The sequence below is a fragment of the Anomaloglossus baeobatrachus genome, chromosome 1, assembly GCF_048569485.1.
Source record: "Anomaloglossus baeobatrachus isolate aAnoBae1 chromosome 1, aAnoBae1.hap1, whole genome shotgun sequence".
Lineage (NCBI taxonomy): Eukaryota > Metazoa > Chordata > Amphibia > Anura > Aromobatidae > Anomaloglossus > Anomaloglossus baeobatrachus.
In genome coordinates, this window is record NC_134353.1 from 578604815 (window position 1) to 578621899 (window position 17085).

Genomic DNA, 17085 nt, shown 5'->3' on the forward strand with positions numbered 1-17085 from the left:
TCCTACCTAATACCACAATACTAGTAGCAGAGCCTAAACCCTCATCACTGTCTCTTGAACATGAAGGCTGATACATGATGTCAAAACTGTGGTCAGCATGTATCAGCCACTGGTTGTATAAGTCTAGGTATGTTTGACTGAAACACTGCGGCATTTCAAAGAAAATATACTTTAATAGCCAATCGGGGACAAAGCTATACTGTAACTGGTCAGAAAGGTGGATTCCCGGCGAGTTCTCTCTCCTAGCTGGCAGTGACTGATGTCTCTGCCTACATGCACGTATAGTCAGAGGCCTGTTAGTCCAAGGGAGCGGGCAAGGAGGAGTCACCAGGGATCCGCCTGTCCAACGAGTTTACAGTACGGCTCAGTCCCCAGCCGGCTATCAATGTATCTTCTCTCTAAAATGCAGCAGTTCAGAGTTAAACATACCTGGCTAGGATAATACAGTCAGTGCCTGATACATGCTGCCCATGGTTTGGGCTCCATTTAATGAAAAATAGTTTTTAAGTTGTAACATTTTCCGCCATTAATTTCTTAACCTCTTTCGGAAACACAAAACCCTCCAAAATCGAGGAATTTCACCATGATTGGACTTTTTTACTTTTTTTTTTTTTTTTTACAGGACATTGAATGGATTATAAAAAAAAAAAAAAAAAAAAACACAAGCCCTCATATGGCTGTGTGGATGGAAACAAGAAGTTATGGCTCTTGGAAAATGGGGAAGAAAAAAAAAAATATATAAAAATGCACTTTTCAGTGTTCTTTACAAGCAAATTACAACAAGAATGTTAAATTACTATAAATTTGCCCTGGCAATGAAGCTCAGCAGCAGCCGACTAAGTTTACAGCTGGCTGTACAATGCAATTTTCTCCCTCCCCCCAACCTGAAATTTGTACATGAAATACATCTTGAAGTGAATATTGTTTACATTTCTCATCGTGTTTATGACAAATCATAATCCACTTGTTATGAATAACATACTTATCTAATGATTAATGACACGGAGGGTTCTAAACTATTTCAAATTAAATGTATAATTAATCGGAGAAAGGTTGAATTTGATGTGTCTAAATCTGATTATCCACAATAAAAACAGGAATTTTTCCTACTTCCAGTAAACACTTAAGCTTGTCTTAAACATTGGATGGAGGTCAGCAAAAAAACATCATCTCAGCTGACGCTCACATACACAGGAGCTCGTTTGGTGGAGCACGCCAATGTCCTCTATGAGAGCTATCGACTGACATCAGCTGTCAGTTATTCTATAGGACAATGCGATTGGCAGTGCGAAATTGGTCATGTGCGATCGACCTCTCTCCCGACTGTTAGTTGGCAGAGGGCCCCATACATATTAGACAGTCTCCAAACCTGTCAATATCAGCAAGTTTGCCATGACATAGGTCATGGGGGCCTTAAGGTTAGATGTATAGTGGGTACTCTGCTACTGCCCATGTGTTGAGAGTTTTGTTTTGTACCTGTATTCCCTTTCTTGTAGTATTTCAACAGGATCTAAGCCCTGTGGTTTCTGGATTGGACTTATACGGTTCTGCTTTTGCTGAAGTTGAACAATTGGAGCTGGCTGTCCAGGGTTAGGCTGTGGTACGGATGGACCAGGCAAAGCGACAGACGGTGGAGCTGCAGGTGGTGCTGGAGAGGGCCTGCCACTTGGCGGTGGTACCGAAAGTTTCTGGGGGGTACTTGTGGCATTCAGTTCCGAAGTTTGGCCTGATACAAAAAATAAAATCATTAAGAGACTAACAAAAAAAAAAAAATATATAAAAAACACAACAGGTGAAGACTATCATCAAACTGATTGGACTGCAATTTCTAAAGATACTACGTGAATCAATCCAATTGCTTGAATGTTTAAACTAAATTACCCAAAGCTGCTGGATATCAAAATTCTTTGCAGTTGATCCCCAGAAGACTACATCCTGCAATACAACTGGTACAAATGGAGGGGGATGGACAAATGAAGCAGTTCTACGGCCAGTGCATTCAGACCGCTCTGGCTCATGTACAGATCATGTGCTGTAATTTAACATGATCAAATTACTGCAGTTCTACATCTTTTTGAGCACGGACATCTCTAAGAAGGGAAACTAAACATCAAGAGCAGACTAGGGCACAAAGCTACATATGAGGGAGGACCTAGGATATCCATCACCAGCATGCATCATATCAAAATGGCCTATAAAAACTATGGACCTTACTGACCATTATTTCACTTCATCATACTTTTGATAACACACACACACACACACACACACAATTGCATATTCCATAAATGATGGCACAGTGCATAAGATCAACACACACTGAACACATCTTCTGTGGTTGACAACACTCACTTTTTGAGGTATAATATCATTGGCCTATCTATTAAGACCATGAGGGTGTCAGTTGCACCCCACTATTCAGCGCTATGTTCCCCTCATTGGTTACAAGACACTGCTTCCTAGAAATGGTTGTTGCCGCACTAGGCAGTATAAGGCTATGTGCACACGTTGCGTATTTGCATGCAGTTACGCTGCATATTGCACTGCAGTGTAACTGCATGCGTCCTGCGTCCCCAACACAATCTATGAAGATTGTGCATAATCCATGCACACGTTGCGTTTTAGAGTTTGCATGCTGCCAATTCGCTGCTTTCTAAAAAAGTAACATGTCACTTCTTTCATGTGCTTTTGATGCAGGTCCCGCTCTGTCTATGGGAGGGGCTGCATCCAGAGCGCATGAAATCGGCTTTTTCACTGCATTCACTACGGACTGTTTCTGCAGCGATTTGAAGCGCACGTGTGCTGTTCAAACCGCTGCAGAAATTTCTGCAGGGACAGGACGCAACGTGGGCACATAGCCGAACTCACTGCTGAACAGTCCTACACAAGAAAAAAAATCAATACCAAACAGTCACTATCGGGTGTTCAGAGCTGGGCCCAGTAAAACACAATTAAGGGGATGAAGTGATCACTAAAGCTCCAAGGCCCTTTCAGTTAAAATATCAGTCATATTGATTGATTGATATGCAAATAAAGCCGCGGAGACACCATCACATGTTTCTCAACGCTGCCAGAAAACTAGCCAGGTCTTTCACCGGGAAGGAACAACCACGGGAAGGGCAGTCTCCAGTCAAGGAGACCACCTATACCAAACATGGTATCCATCCAGAGACAGCCGTTTCGGGGTATTTGCCCCTCATCAGTGTGGAGTAGGAATCTGGCTATGTTGATCTCCCTAAGGTCAACAATGCTTGCTTATATATTGATGGATTGAGACTGTCAAGTTGTTACATAGTTAATATCGCAAAGTGCTTGGGAAAACAAGTAACTTTGCAATTTACCTCATATTAAAAGTAGTCAGTTCTCAAGAATGAAAGAATTTTTAACTATAGTTTAGGTAAAGTTTACAAACGATTTTCCAATCTCAGAGCTGCCAGTTACCTAGGCAAGGATTGCATGCTGCTTCCAACCATTATGTTTTAGAAACTGAAAGAGCCGACCTGAAGCGGACCACATGGCAGTATTCAGTCAGCTTTTATGTGTTTCTCCGATGCTACAGCCTAAAAGCGGCCTCCTCTAGCAGCCTAGGATGGTACTTTAGGCCAGCGGCACAGCTCTACCACTATTCCAAAACGGCGACGTCCTGGCCTCAGCAACCATGAAGCAGAGGAGCCAAGTGCTCCTGAACACAGGAAAGTCAAACACTCCTTTAAGGATAAAGGTTTAATACCATAAAGGATTGATTGTTGGGGTCTTATCAGTGGAACCAACACGGATTTTTAAAATGTGGAAACTCAATTCAAGGCACCAGATGACCAATATGCGCTTACAAAATGGCTGCTAGTGCCTAACTAGCTTCTGGAGACAGACATATGGCTTAGAGAGTGAACAGTTATTTCTCTGACATACACCGAGCCTTACCTTCTCCCCAGGGCTTTAAAGCCATTGTAGCTGCATGTCCCGCCATTGCAGGGGTAGGTCCTGCTCCAGAAGGGGCGACAGTCATTGGATGCATTCCCATGCCTTTTAAGGAGGAACAAAGGTGAACATAATCATCAACCTGTGACCCAACAGCACAGAATATAAATTATATGTACTTCAATAAGACATCTGGAAACCAGAACAAAAAAAGGGAGGTGCTCTGTTTGGTTTGTACAGTTTATGGACACCATGCAGCAGAATTCATTATAGCATAGAAAAATAAATGTACAGTTTGGTAACCCCAATAAAATGGAGGTACACATTGGAAAAACGAACAAATACATCAAACGTTGTGTGAATGTGGAAGTATTGCAGACTCTACTTGTCTAGTAACCATCTATATGATTGCATGCCTACACAAAACACAAGTGGTATGTGAAACTGCAGAAAAAGAAGAGGTTTAGGATTTGTCCCAGCAGAACAAGTCCTCAGTCAATGTACCATATAATGGAAAACAGAAGAGGGTCCTCAGAGACCCCCGCCCTCCACAAGCATAGAGCTCCGAATAGCTGCCAGGTAATGCTACAGAACCACTACAGGAGAAATGACCAAGCATAACATCTTTCTACTTACTTGGAGGTCGAATGTAATTAGAAGGTGGCTGCTGAGGGGGCGGCTGCTGTGCTTGTGGTGGTTGCTGCGGTTGCTGAATTGCAGGCAAGGTCCTCTTTCCTTGGACAGCAAGTTGTAGATTATCTGACAATGGTTGCCCTCTTGCCAACATCTTGTAAGCCAATATCTGAGCACGCAGCTGGTGAAGCTGAACCTGGCTAAATGCAGAGGGTCCACGACTGGGCTGACTAATAACTTGTTGGTCTCCTTGTAATACGAGCCCTGGCTGCGCTGGAGGTATCTGAGGGGGTGTTGGTCCTCCACCAGACATTGGACTAGATACATGCTCAGGAGCCCCCAATGGTGATGGGTGAGGCGACATATATCCTGAAGGAAAAACACACATGCATCCTATTACTATATCAGAGTAGAACCTGTACAATATTATAGTAACAGAATATCACCTAATATTAACCCTTTTCTGTCAAGGACACATTTCAAATATGTCAGGAGCTCTGCATTTTTATGTATGGTCGTGCTCAGAAGGATGAAGTAAAATAATATATATAGTGGTACACTTTTGGCACAGTAAAACTTGAGTAGATGAAGTATACATGATTTTTAATTAATCTGAAAAGTGAGAAACAGATATGCATCCATTGTTTAGGCCCTGGGACCTTTTCAAGGAAATTTGCATACAAGTACAAATAATATAGTGTCCTGATGTCCTTTATCACAAGTACTGCAGGGGTAAGTGCCTATTTGTTGGGATTCCTTCACTTAAGGTACTGTCACACTAAGCGACGCTCCAGCGATCCCACCAGCAACCTGACCTGGCAGGGATCGCTGGAGCGTCGCTACACGGGTTGCTGGTGAGCTGTCACACAGGCAGATCTCACCAGCAACCAGTGACCAGCCTCCAGCGACGCGTGGAAGCGATGCTGCGCTTGGCAACTAAAGTAAATATCGGGTAACCAACCCGATATTTACCTTGGTTACCAGCGCACACCGCTTAGCGCTGGCTCCCTGCACTCCTAGCCAGAGTGCACATCGGGTTAATTACCCGATGTGTAGTCTGGCTATGTGTGCAGGGAGCAGGGAGCAGGGAACCGGCACTGACCGCGTGAGAGCAGCGGACGCTGGTAACGAAGGAAAATATCGGGTAACCAAAGAAAGGGCTTCTTGGTTACCAGATGTTTACTGTGGTTACCAGCGTCCGCAGAAGCCAGCTCCCTGCTCACTGCACATTTAGTTGTTGCTCTCTCGCTGTCACACACAGCGATCTGTGCTTCACAGCGGGAGAGCAACAACTAAAAAAATGGTCCAGGACATTCAGCAACAACCAGCGACCTCACAGCAGGGGCCAGGTTGTTGCTGGATGTCACACACAGCAACATCACTAGCAAGTTGTGCATCAGCAGTGATGTTGCTAGCGATGTTGCTTAGTGAGACGAGGCCTTTAGACTAGACACTAGTCATTTTTACTACTTGTGATTGAATTATTGTATATGCACTGTGGCATTTTATTATCTACCCCAGCACTTTATGTAAATTTTTAGGCTGATCTGTGGTGCTTACTTGGCCACTAGGATCAGGGTGAAGGTCATTTTTTTAAGACCTCCCACCCTCCCCCGAAACTATTAATAGATGCAAGTGCCTTTCTTAATGCATTTATTTTATGTGCAAAAATATCTTTACCATTAGTCATATCAGATCTGAGGATATTAGATATCTGCACAGTGGCACTTTTTTTCCATCCCAGTACATGCTGAATTATACACTTTTGGTACCGCAAGTCCTTTTGGGTGAAGAGTGTGTTGGTCTTTCATCCCATGCCTGATTTTTGTCTGTATTAAATGTTTCTATATTGTTTTACGAAATACAATAATTTTTTACATGCACTTCAAACTCCTGTTCTTTCGCTTTGTGTATACAACTAATCCTTGTGAGTGTGCTGTCTAGTGGTCACTCTTTGGGGTCTCCCCCTGTGCCCTTTATTAAGTATGACCACATAAGACACTATTATTGATTAGGAGTCCTTTTTGTTGGCAAATAATATATGTATATGCAAAAGAAACAACAAGTTGTAACTCAAACAAGAATACATGCATCATTTGTATGATTTAATAAAGTAATTATAAGATGGAAAATTCCAAGTCACAGACTGGGGGTATACAAAAATAAACTGTAGTACAAACTTGCTTTCCTAGGCAATACATGCCTAAGAAAGAGCAAATTACAAGGCTTCTTCTAAGATTAATAATAAACGATCTCGCACGTACGGTTTATTGAGCTCTTTTAGGGCCTGTGCACATGTTGCAGATTTGTTGTGTTTCTTCTGTGCAGATTTGTCACAATTTCCTGATGCCAGTAAAGTGAATGAGAATCCTGAGGTCTAATGTACACGTTGCTTATTTTCTCCTTGCAGATTTGGTGCAGACTTAAATCTGCAGGATGTCAATTATTTCAGTTTATATGAAGCAGATTTCCTGCATATTAATAAATGGGAAAAATCTGGGCCAAAAATGCACCATTAGGGTATGTGTCCACATATCAGATTTGCATGTAGATTTTCTACACACAAAGCTTTTCTAAAACAAAAATCAATTTTCCTTGCATTTTTCTCATGAGATTTACGTCATGGAGATCGCGGGGGTTCCTGCACTGTACCCCCGCACTCTCTTTCTGTGCGGAGCGGTGCTACCGCCAGTTTAACTCCCTAAATGCTGCAACCAATTGTGATCATAGCATTCAGGAGGCATGGAGAGGAATCGCTTACCTCTCCCTGGTGATCAGGTACAAAAACAACGTGGAAGGAAAAAATGAAAAATTTTACTTTTTCTCAAAAAATGTAATTTTAGCCCTAAATTTTGCATTTTCACAAGGGAAATAAGAGAAAATGCTCCATACATTTTGTTGTGCAATTTCTACACAGATACCCCATATGTGGTGAAAATCTACTATCTGGGCACACCGCTGGGCTCAAAAGGGAAGGATCGCCATTTGAATTTTAGAACGCAAAATTGACTGGAGTAGATAGTGGATGCCATGTTGCGTTTCCAGAGCCCCTGAGGGGCATAAACAGTGGAGCTCCACCACAAGTGACCCCATTTTGGAAATTGGAATTTATGTGGATGTTTTTTCAGCACTTGGAACCCCCCCGGGTGCTGTACAACATTTTATACCGTTGAGCCGTGAAAATAAAAATATCAGGAAAAAAGAAATGAAAATTACCACAAAATTGTTATTTTAACCCCAAATCTTATTTGAACAAGGGCAACAGGAGATAATTTAGGGGGTTAAACAGCCAGTGATGCGCAGGGATGGTTGCATTTACTCCAAAATGATACGAATGCAAGTGTAAGCTCACCCAATTAAAAACCAGCCCTAAATTGACATGATCACGTGACTTACGGTGGTTGTCATTATAGCAAAGGGTCATGTGATGACTCCTGTAGCTCACATGACTCACTTACTATTTCAGCTGGCCTAGAGCTGGGTGAGACAGGAAATGAGCATATCTGCTGTTCACAGCTGTGTAGTAAAATTAAAAAAAAAAAAAAAAAAAAAAGTTTTAAAAAATAAACCTAAAAAGTTATCAGCCCCCTTTCGCCCCATTGAAAATTAAAGGGTAAAAAAAAAATAAAATAAAATAATAAATATACACAGATTTGGTATTGCTGCGTTCAGACACACCCACTATCAAAATATAAAATCAGTTAATCTGATTGGTAAACGGCGTAGTGGCAAAAAAATGCCAAATGCCAAAACTACGTTTTTTTGGTCACCACAAATTTTGCGCTAAATTCAATAACAGGCGATCAAAACGTAGCATCTGCACAAAAATGGTACCATTAAAAACGCCAGCTCGAGTTGCAAAAAATAAGCCATCACTGAGCCATAAATCCCAAAAATTGAGAACCCTATGGGTCACGGATAATGGCGTAAAACGTGCGCCACTTCTTTCGGAAAAACTTATGATTTTTTTAACCCCTTATATAAACGTAATCATATACATGGTGTCTATGAACACGCAACGACCTGAGGCATCACACTGACATCGGATTTACCATATAGTGAACACTGAATAAAATCTCAAAAACAATAATGCTATCACTTTTTGTGCAATTTTTCCGCATTTGGAATTTTTTTTGCAGGTTTTCCAGTACACCATATGGTAAAACTCTTTGTTTTATTTAAAAGTGCAGCTCGTTCCACAAAAAAAACGAACCCTCACATGACCATATTGACCGGGGGGGGGGGGGGGGAAAAAAAAAAAAAAATCGGCCGGTCGTGAAGGGATTAAAATACTGGTCTTTAGCATGCCAAATATTAAAGTGTAAATACATTCAATGACAACAAATGAGGCGTGTGCACATTGGAAGAGCTTCAGTTCAGGGCAAATTACATACCTATGCAAATAAAGTGAGGAGTAAAATTTACATTTTACAGTTTTGACACTATTTATTAAGGACTCTTGTTAAGAAATGGATTCAAGCTAGAATAAAGAGCTCCTCTTCCTTAGAAACCAGGAAATAAATCCGTGCAATTTACTTGGTTAAGAAAAGCGGCAAGTACCTTGACTATGTTGATCCATGGGACTCTGTGGAGGGCCCATACCAGCATGTGGGGGCCTCATATTTGAGCTTTTCATAGTTGAACAGTGCATTTCATCAGACATTCCTTTTTCATGCATGCTCTCCATGGGCTGCTGCAAAGAGGTCATTATTAATTTTCACGCAAATCTTATTTCATACAGATTATACATCATCAAAATTTTAGAAGAAATCAAAATAAACATGACGTCTTGGCATAACTACAGTTGTGGCTACATTTATTGGCACGCTTTCGAATTATCGATCTTTACACACTAACCACTTTTATAATTTGCTTTACTATAAAACTAATACACTTCTCCCTATTTAGCTTATCACTATGCGTAGGTGGTTTTTTTTTTTTTTACTGTACTTCCTGTGACGTTATGTCTGAATGGAATCTCATATGGGGGCTGTCCCCATTCCTCACAGCATCTGCCTCCCCTCCTGGAACAGGACATCACCAGGGGGCAGCGCTGCAGTTACTACAGATTATTGCATTGCCCCTCTGGAGACGTCCTGCATCCATGATAATAAATGCTGTGGGAGATGCAAGTGCAGCACCCACTCTTTACTTCTATCTCTACCGTAGCTTTTGGGAAAGAGGATGTCGTATGGTGGCGGAGATAGAAGCAGTGAGTGACACCATTGCCGCCCTACAGCTTCTAAAACTCCTCAATTGAAGAATCAGAGAGGACTGCTAGAAGCAGTGAGTCACAGAAGCGACCCCATGACAGCACACTTGTAGCCCAAGGCCGGATAACCCCATTAAAACTTTAAACCATTCCAGTCCTAGAGACAGCAAAACAGCCCCACAACAATATGGAAACTCTACTATGGAGGGTGAAATTAGTATTGAACAGGTCACCAATTTTCTAAGCAAATATATTTCTAAAGATGCTATTTGCATACATTTTCTCACAACGTCATTCTCACTATGCTGAAACCTCTCTCTGGGTTAAAAACCTCTTTTGTATGGGCAAGTAGTAACCTGCTATATAGAATAAGATTACCTGTGGCAAGTGGGGGAGCTCGGTCAGAAGTTATGACACTCTTAAATATAGACAAAAAGACCGATGGCACTCACTAAAACTGAAGTGTAAACAGGTGCATAACTGAACATGGCAAAATTCGAAAAAAGAGAAGCATCAGTATGGCGTAGGTACCCAGTTACGAGATATGCCGTGACATGGCAACTGGGCAGATATACAAATGGCCATTTCTATATGCTAAAATATCTAATTTTTCTTAGATTTCCCTTAGCAGTAATGCAGGTCCATGTTCACACATTCATGGTTTCCATACTTTAGCATTATCAGAGTGCAAACTGTCTTTTTGTATTTTATGTCATGTTCAGTTATGCACCTATTCACACTACAGTTTGGTGAGTGCAGTCATTCTTTTTGTCTACACTTCCAAATTATGGTCCCAACAGTGCACACTGGAACCATCAGTATTTTAGAAATTCTTCTGTAACCAACGCCAACAGTATGTTTTGCAACAATAAGGATGCGAAGGTCTTGAGACAGCTCACTGGTTTTACCCATCATGAGAGGTTTCTTGTGTGACACCTTGATAATGAGACCTTTATATAGGCCATTAATTGAACCAGCTGATTTTATTTTTCACTGTAGCAGGATTGCTTTCTAATTACCGATAGATTTTCCCTGGTGACATTTGGTACCTCTCTGTCACGTGTTTAATATTTTTCCCTGTGTCATTTCTCATTATTATACATAACCATTTATAGACATATATGGTTTGGATTTGCCTGTATGAATTGAATAGGATATTTTTACTTTGAAAATTGGTGACGTGGTCAAAACTTGTTTCATCTGCTGTACATTTCTCTGCAAGTAGGTTGAACATTTCTTTAGACTGTTGCCTATAAAATATTACTAACATTGCCAAAAGTAGTCTGCTTTGGTTTCATCTGTTCACACAAAATTTCCACTTCGAAACACTGTTTACATCTGGCTGCTGCCAAATCTGATAGCAGCTGATTGGTGGAGGTGCCAGCACACAATTGATCTAATATTGATGATTTATGGTAATAGGTCACCAGTATTGGTGTAATTGAAAACTCCTTTAACCGCTTTATGACAAGGCCATTTTCCCTTTTCTCCTGCTCTTTGAAGAACAGCCATAAATTTGTATTTTTCTGCCAATAACGTATCAGCCCCTGGTTTTTGTGGCACAAGTTGACTTTTGAATGACCCCATTTATTTTTTTTCATTTGGTGCAAGGAAAAGGAAAGTGGAATTACACATGTTTTTTCAGGTGGTTTTTTTTTTGTTCTTGATTGCTCTCAGTGAGAGAAACAAAATTAAAATTTTGTAGTGGTGATACCTTTTAATGGCTAACTAAAATAAAATATATGATGATGTTATAAAGCAAGCTTTCGAGACATCTCAGGTCTCTTCCTCAGGCATGGTATGACAAAATATCATTTTATCATACCATGCCTGGGGAAGAGACCCGAGATGGCTCGAAAGCTTGCTTTATAACAATATCATATATTTTATTTTAGTTAGCCATTAAAAGGTATCCCAACTACAAAATTTAATTTTGTTTCTCTCACAGAGCAATCAATCATTTTTCAACTAGCTAACATGGTACCAAAACCTTATTCTTTTAACTAAAAATATCTGAAGAAACACAAATATATGCACAAACAGAGCAGAGGGATGGCATAATAAAATACATTTAAATAAACAAACAGCTTAGAAAGTGAATCCTTAAGGTGGTGTCGCACATAGCGACGACGACAACAACGTCGCTGCTAAGTCACCATTTTCTGTGACATAGCAGTGACGTCCCGTCGCTGTCGCTGTGTGTGACATCTAGCAACGACCTGGCCCCTGCTGTGAGGTCGCCGGTCGTGGCTGAATGTCCTGCTTCATTTTTTGGACGTTGCTCTTCCGCTGTGAAGCACACATCGCTGTGTGTGACAGCGAGAGAGAGCGACAAACTCAAGCAAGCAGGGAGCCGGCGTCTCGCAGCCTGCAGTAAGCTGTAACCACGGTAAACATCGGGTAACCAAGAAGCCCTTTCCTTGGTTACCCGATATTTACCTTACTTACTAGCGTCCGCCGCTCTCACGCTGCCAGTGCCAGCTCCCTGCTCCCTGCATACGTAGCTGGAGTACCCATCGGGTAATTAACCCGATGTGTACTCTGGCTAGGAGTGCAGGGAACAGGGAGCCGGCACTGGCAGCGCGAGAGCGGCGGACGCTAGTAACTAAGGTAAATATCGGGTAACCAAGAGAAGTGCTTTCCTTGGTTACCCGATATTTATCTTACGTACGCTTCCAGGCATCGCTGCTGGCTGGGGGCTGGTCACTGGTGAGATCTGCCTGTTTGACAGCTCACCAGCGACCATGTAACGACGCAGCAGCAATCCTGATAAGGTCAGATCGCTGGTCGTGATCGCTGCTGCGTCGCTATGTGTGACACCACCTTTAGTTAGCTTTGAATAGTGGTGTGAGTTTTATTGTCCCAATATCCATGTAGGATCAGAGGTATGGTGAGTCTCTGGAGCTGCCCTCAAGATTTTGTAATGAGTCATAAATCCTTCTGACAGGTTGAGTCCTGTGTCCACAGAGTTAAACATTGTGATGAATTTTTATTCCCAGACCCTGCAATGGCTCTGTGATCTAAAGTTGCCTTTTAATATGACAACTTTCATGTGGTTTATGTTGTGTCCTGAAGCACAGAAATGTTTGGCCACAGGTAAATAGATTTTTTTGTCTGTAATTGTGTGGCGGCGAGATCTCATCCTTGCTCTCAGTCTCTGTCCTGTTTCTCCAACAGAGGCCCCCAATAGGACATATAGTGCACAGGATTAAGTACACCACGTTGGAAGAGGAACATGTGAATGTCCCAGGAATTTTATAGCCCTTCTGTGTGTTAGGGATCTTTATCCGGTCTTTGGTCGCTACATGAGTGCAGGTTTTGCAGCTCTTCACATTGCAAGGATAAGTTCCTCTTGATGTGTCTGAGGGCATAGAACTTCGGATCATGATGCTCCTTAAATTAGGAGGTTGCCTGTAGCACAGCAATGGAGGATCTTTGAATATTGTTTTTAAATCGGTTATCCTTGTGTAGAATGTGGTGAAGTTTCTTGGCCGTTCTGCTCAGTACCTCAAGCTGTGGGTTGTAGGTCACCACCAGAGGTACTCGACCATTTTCCTCTTTTTGTTTGTATTGAAGCAGATCACATCTAGGGGTCCTTGTTGCTCTGATCTGGTCATCTATGGAGGTGGGGTGGTAGCCTTGGTTTAGAAATGTCTTTTTAAGATGGGTTAAGTGTTCATCCCTGTCTGCAGGGCTGGAACAGATACGATTATATCTGAGGGCCTAGCTGTAGACAATGGACTTTTTAATGTGTTTGGGTTGAAAGCTGTCCCACCTGAGGTATGTAGGATGGTCAATAGGCTTCTGATACACCGATGTCTGGATTGAACCATTTTGAAATTTTATGGTTGTATCCAGGAAGTTGATTTTGGTTTTTGAGTGTTCCAATGTCAAGTTTATGGTAGGATGAAATGCATTGAATTTTTCATGAAATTTTAGAAGCTCCTGTTCAGATTCGGTCCAGAATATTAAGATGTCATCGATGAAACGGAAATAGGCCAATGGTTTGAGGTTGCAGGATGCTAAAAAGTAATTTTCTAGTTTAGCCATGAAACGGTTGGCATACTGTGGTGTCATTTTGCTTCCCATAGCAGTCCCTGTGCATTGTAAGTATAGCTCTTCGCCAAAAAGAGAAAAAGTGGTGTGTGAGGATGAATTTGGTGAGTCTTAATACAGACTAAGGAGGGATCCCATTAGCTACAAGAAACATTTGGCAGGCGGTTAGTCCATCTTCATGTGGGATGTTAGAGTATAAGGATTCCACATCCATGGTGGCTAAGATGGTACTCTCGGGTAGGGGACCTATTGTAGATAGCTTTTTCAAAAGTCAGTAGTGTCCTGTATATTGCTGGCTGTGTTTCTCACCAGTGGCTTGATGACATTTTCTACCCACCCAGAGAGTTTCTCAGTGAGCGTTCCCACCCCTGAGATGATTGGCCTCCCTGGGTTACCTGGTTTATGAATCTTGGGTAGCATTTGAAAAAAAATTTGAAACTTGTAATTAAAAAAAAAAAAAAAGCTCTCAGGTTTCAATTTTTCCCCTAGTATACCGTTTACCAACAGGAATTGATTAATTTTATATTTTGACAAATCTGACTATTTAACACGGCAATACCAAATGTGTGCTTTTTGTTTTGTTTTATTTTTAAATGTAGCAAAAAGGAAGTGTTTTTTTTTTTGTTTTTTTTTTTTAACGCCCATAGCCCAGCGTCATCATAGGCAGTGATGCACGCACCGTGTCCATTGTCACTGTCTCAGAACACTGGACTTAGGGTCAGTGCGCATGGATTAGAAGGACCCGCACTTCTGGTTACGTGCACTATGAAGCAGGGTGTAGGCGTCCCGTCTTCAGAGAGATCTAGTGTGCATGACCGGAAGTGCGGGGCCTTCTGAACCATGCACACTGACCTATCTGGCTGACTATCTAGCGTCTTGAGGCGGTCCAATGGACACAGGTACGCAAATTACTGCAGATGATGCTGGGCCACGGGCATTGAATAGCATGTTAGTACACCCACAGGGGATGCTAACATGCTAAGAGGACGAAATGAGGGCTGGAACTAACACCCTTGCGACTAGTCCCTGCGCTCATTAGCGTATCAAAGGATCTTTAGAAATACTTTTTCTAAAGATCTCTTTATCTATGCTACTAGATGCTGGGTCAGTTAGGCAGGGATTCGCAATATGCACCCAGAACTGCTCGTGGTTCTAGATGCATATTGCACCTGACAGGTTCCCTTTAAAGCTGCGATTGTCTGATCGCTTGTGCTACACAAAGCAGAAAATCAGCACTGCAACGTATAGAAAAAAATTACAATCACCTATGAACGCCAGCTAAACGCTGGTTTTCACAGAAGACTCGTAATGATAAGCACAGGGGTCATCAGAAGAACCCAGGCTGTCATGGCAACCAAAAGGAGTCCCACAATCACATCATGGGCACATTGAATGACCAGCTCCACCACTGTCGTGTGTTACATGCAGCTATGAATCTGTGACATGGTAACAGCCATGGCGGAGCTCTGCTCCACCTGTGGCTGTTTGAGGCACTTTATGGGTGATCAAATCAACCATCATCTGTTGGGAAAAATGCAGGCTAGGTGTGGAAGCCCGCACCAAAGGAAGGCATACCACATAGGACGTACATTTACGTCATATTGTGAAGGGGTTAAACACTGGATTCCTCCTTGGACTTTACCCATAGAGCCCTATTTTGTTCAGAGTGCTGTGTATGGCATGGGTTGAAACTATTAGGCTCTGTGCGCACTGGGAAGTGGAATTTTCTTGAGAAAATTCCGCATGCCCTCAAAGATTACCGCACCCGCGGTAAAAAACCGCGGGAAACCACACCCGAAAACCGCATGCGGTTTGCTGCGGTTTTACCGCGGTATTATTCGCGGTTTTGCCGCGTGCGGGTTGGGATGTGCTTTATTGCATTCAATGCAATAAAGCACATTGAAGAAAAAAAAAAAAAAAAAAGTCATTTAATTCTGAGAGTAGATAGACAGAAGAATAGATAGAGGGATAGATAGATAGACAGACAGACAGACAGACAGATAGAGGGATAGATAGATAGATAGATAGATAGATACATGACAGATCGCTGCATTTCCCACGGTCGGCAGTGAGTTCACATTACCGGCCGTGGGAAATGACCGGTAATTACCTCTGCTGCTTTCATTCAGCGCTGTGTCTGTGACAGTCGCGGCTGGATGGAAGAAGCGCTGGACGTCGGACCTGGATTACGCCGGAGCTTTGTTTGGGGGGGGTTAATAAAATGGTGAACGAGGCTTGTTTGTTTTATTTAAAATAAAGGATTTTTCGGTGTCTGTGTTTTTTTTCACTTTACTTACGGGTTGATCATGTCAGCTGTCACATAGACGCTGCCATGATCAAGCCTGGGGTTAATGGCGGTGGTCCCCCATCACCATTAACCCCTTGTATTACCTTGCCACCACTGCTACACGGTGGCAAGAAGAGCAGAGGACACGCCGGTATTGTCGCATATTGCATGCGACAGTGCCGGGGCAGCTGCGGCTGATATTCTCGGCTGCCGGAGGGGGAGTGAGGCGGGGGACATTATCCCTGCCCCTCTCCCTCCTCAGCCTGAGAATACCGGGCCGCCGCTGTGTGCTTACCTCGGCTGGAAGGTAAATATGCAGCGGAGCCCACGTTCTTTTTTTTCTATATTTCCGTTTTCTTTCTATGTGTGTTCTATGTGTCTGTGTCTATGTGTTCTATGTCTGTGATGTCTATGTGTGTCTGTGATGTGTGTGTGTTTACTCTCTGCACGGCTTCCTCTTCCTGTAATGACATCACTTCCCTGCAAAACCGCAAGCAAGTGATGCACATTACCGGAGGTAAACCGCAAAATACCGCAGGGAATAACGCAGGAAAACGCAGTGAACCGCACAGAATTTGCTGCCTGCGTTATTCCCTGCGGGATTTCTTGATTAACATTGAGTCAATGGAGTAAAATCCCGCAGCGCTGTGCGGAAAAGAAGTGACATGCACTTGTTTTTGCTGCGGGATTCCCGCAGCAAAACATGCAGCTGTCAAATTCCGCCCAGTGCGCACAGGATTTTTTTTCTCCATAGGATTTGCTGGTGATTCACTGCAGAGATGTTATGAACATTTTCTGCAGCGAAACATGCAGCAAATCCGCGGCAAAATCCGCGAAAAATCCGGTAAGTGCGCACATAGCCTTAGGCTGGTTTCACATCAGTGTTATTCTGCCGCACTGCCGGATCCGACACACATGCGGTACAGTTCAAAGGCATCGGAACAAGCTCCAGTCACAAGCTGTCACAGTCTCCGGTCAC

The 17085-nt window shown here is 42.6% G+C and overlaps 1 protein-coding gene across 7 annotated transcripts in view; it reads right to left on the minus strand.

Moving 5' to 3' along the window:
- SMARCA2 (SWI/SNF related BAF chromatin remodeling complex subunit ATPase 2) overlaps positions 1-17085 on the minus strand; it is a 382091-nt gene that overhangs the window by 263533 nt on the left and 101473 nt on the right. For 5 of the 7 annotated variants that reach the window (XM_075317706.1, XM_075317698.1, XM_075317689.1 and 2 more), the window contains exons 3-6: positions 9112-9244; positions 4555-4920; positions 3922-4023; positions 1477-1726 (exon numbers count right to left, since the gene is read on the minus strand). In XM_075317706.1, the coding sequence (XP_075173821.1) occupies positions 1477-1726; positions 3922-4023; positions 4555-4920; positions 9112-9244 (851 nt within the window). The remainder of the gene's footprint in view (positions 1-1476; positions 1727-3921; positions 4024-4554; positions 4921-9111; positions 9245-17085) is intronic. The other 2 variants (XM_075317679.1, XM_075317657.1) reach the window with 1 other exon arrangement.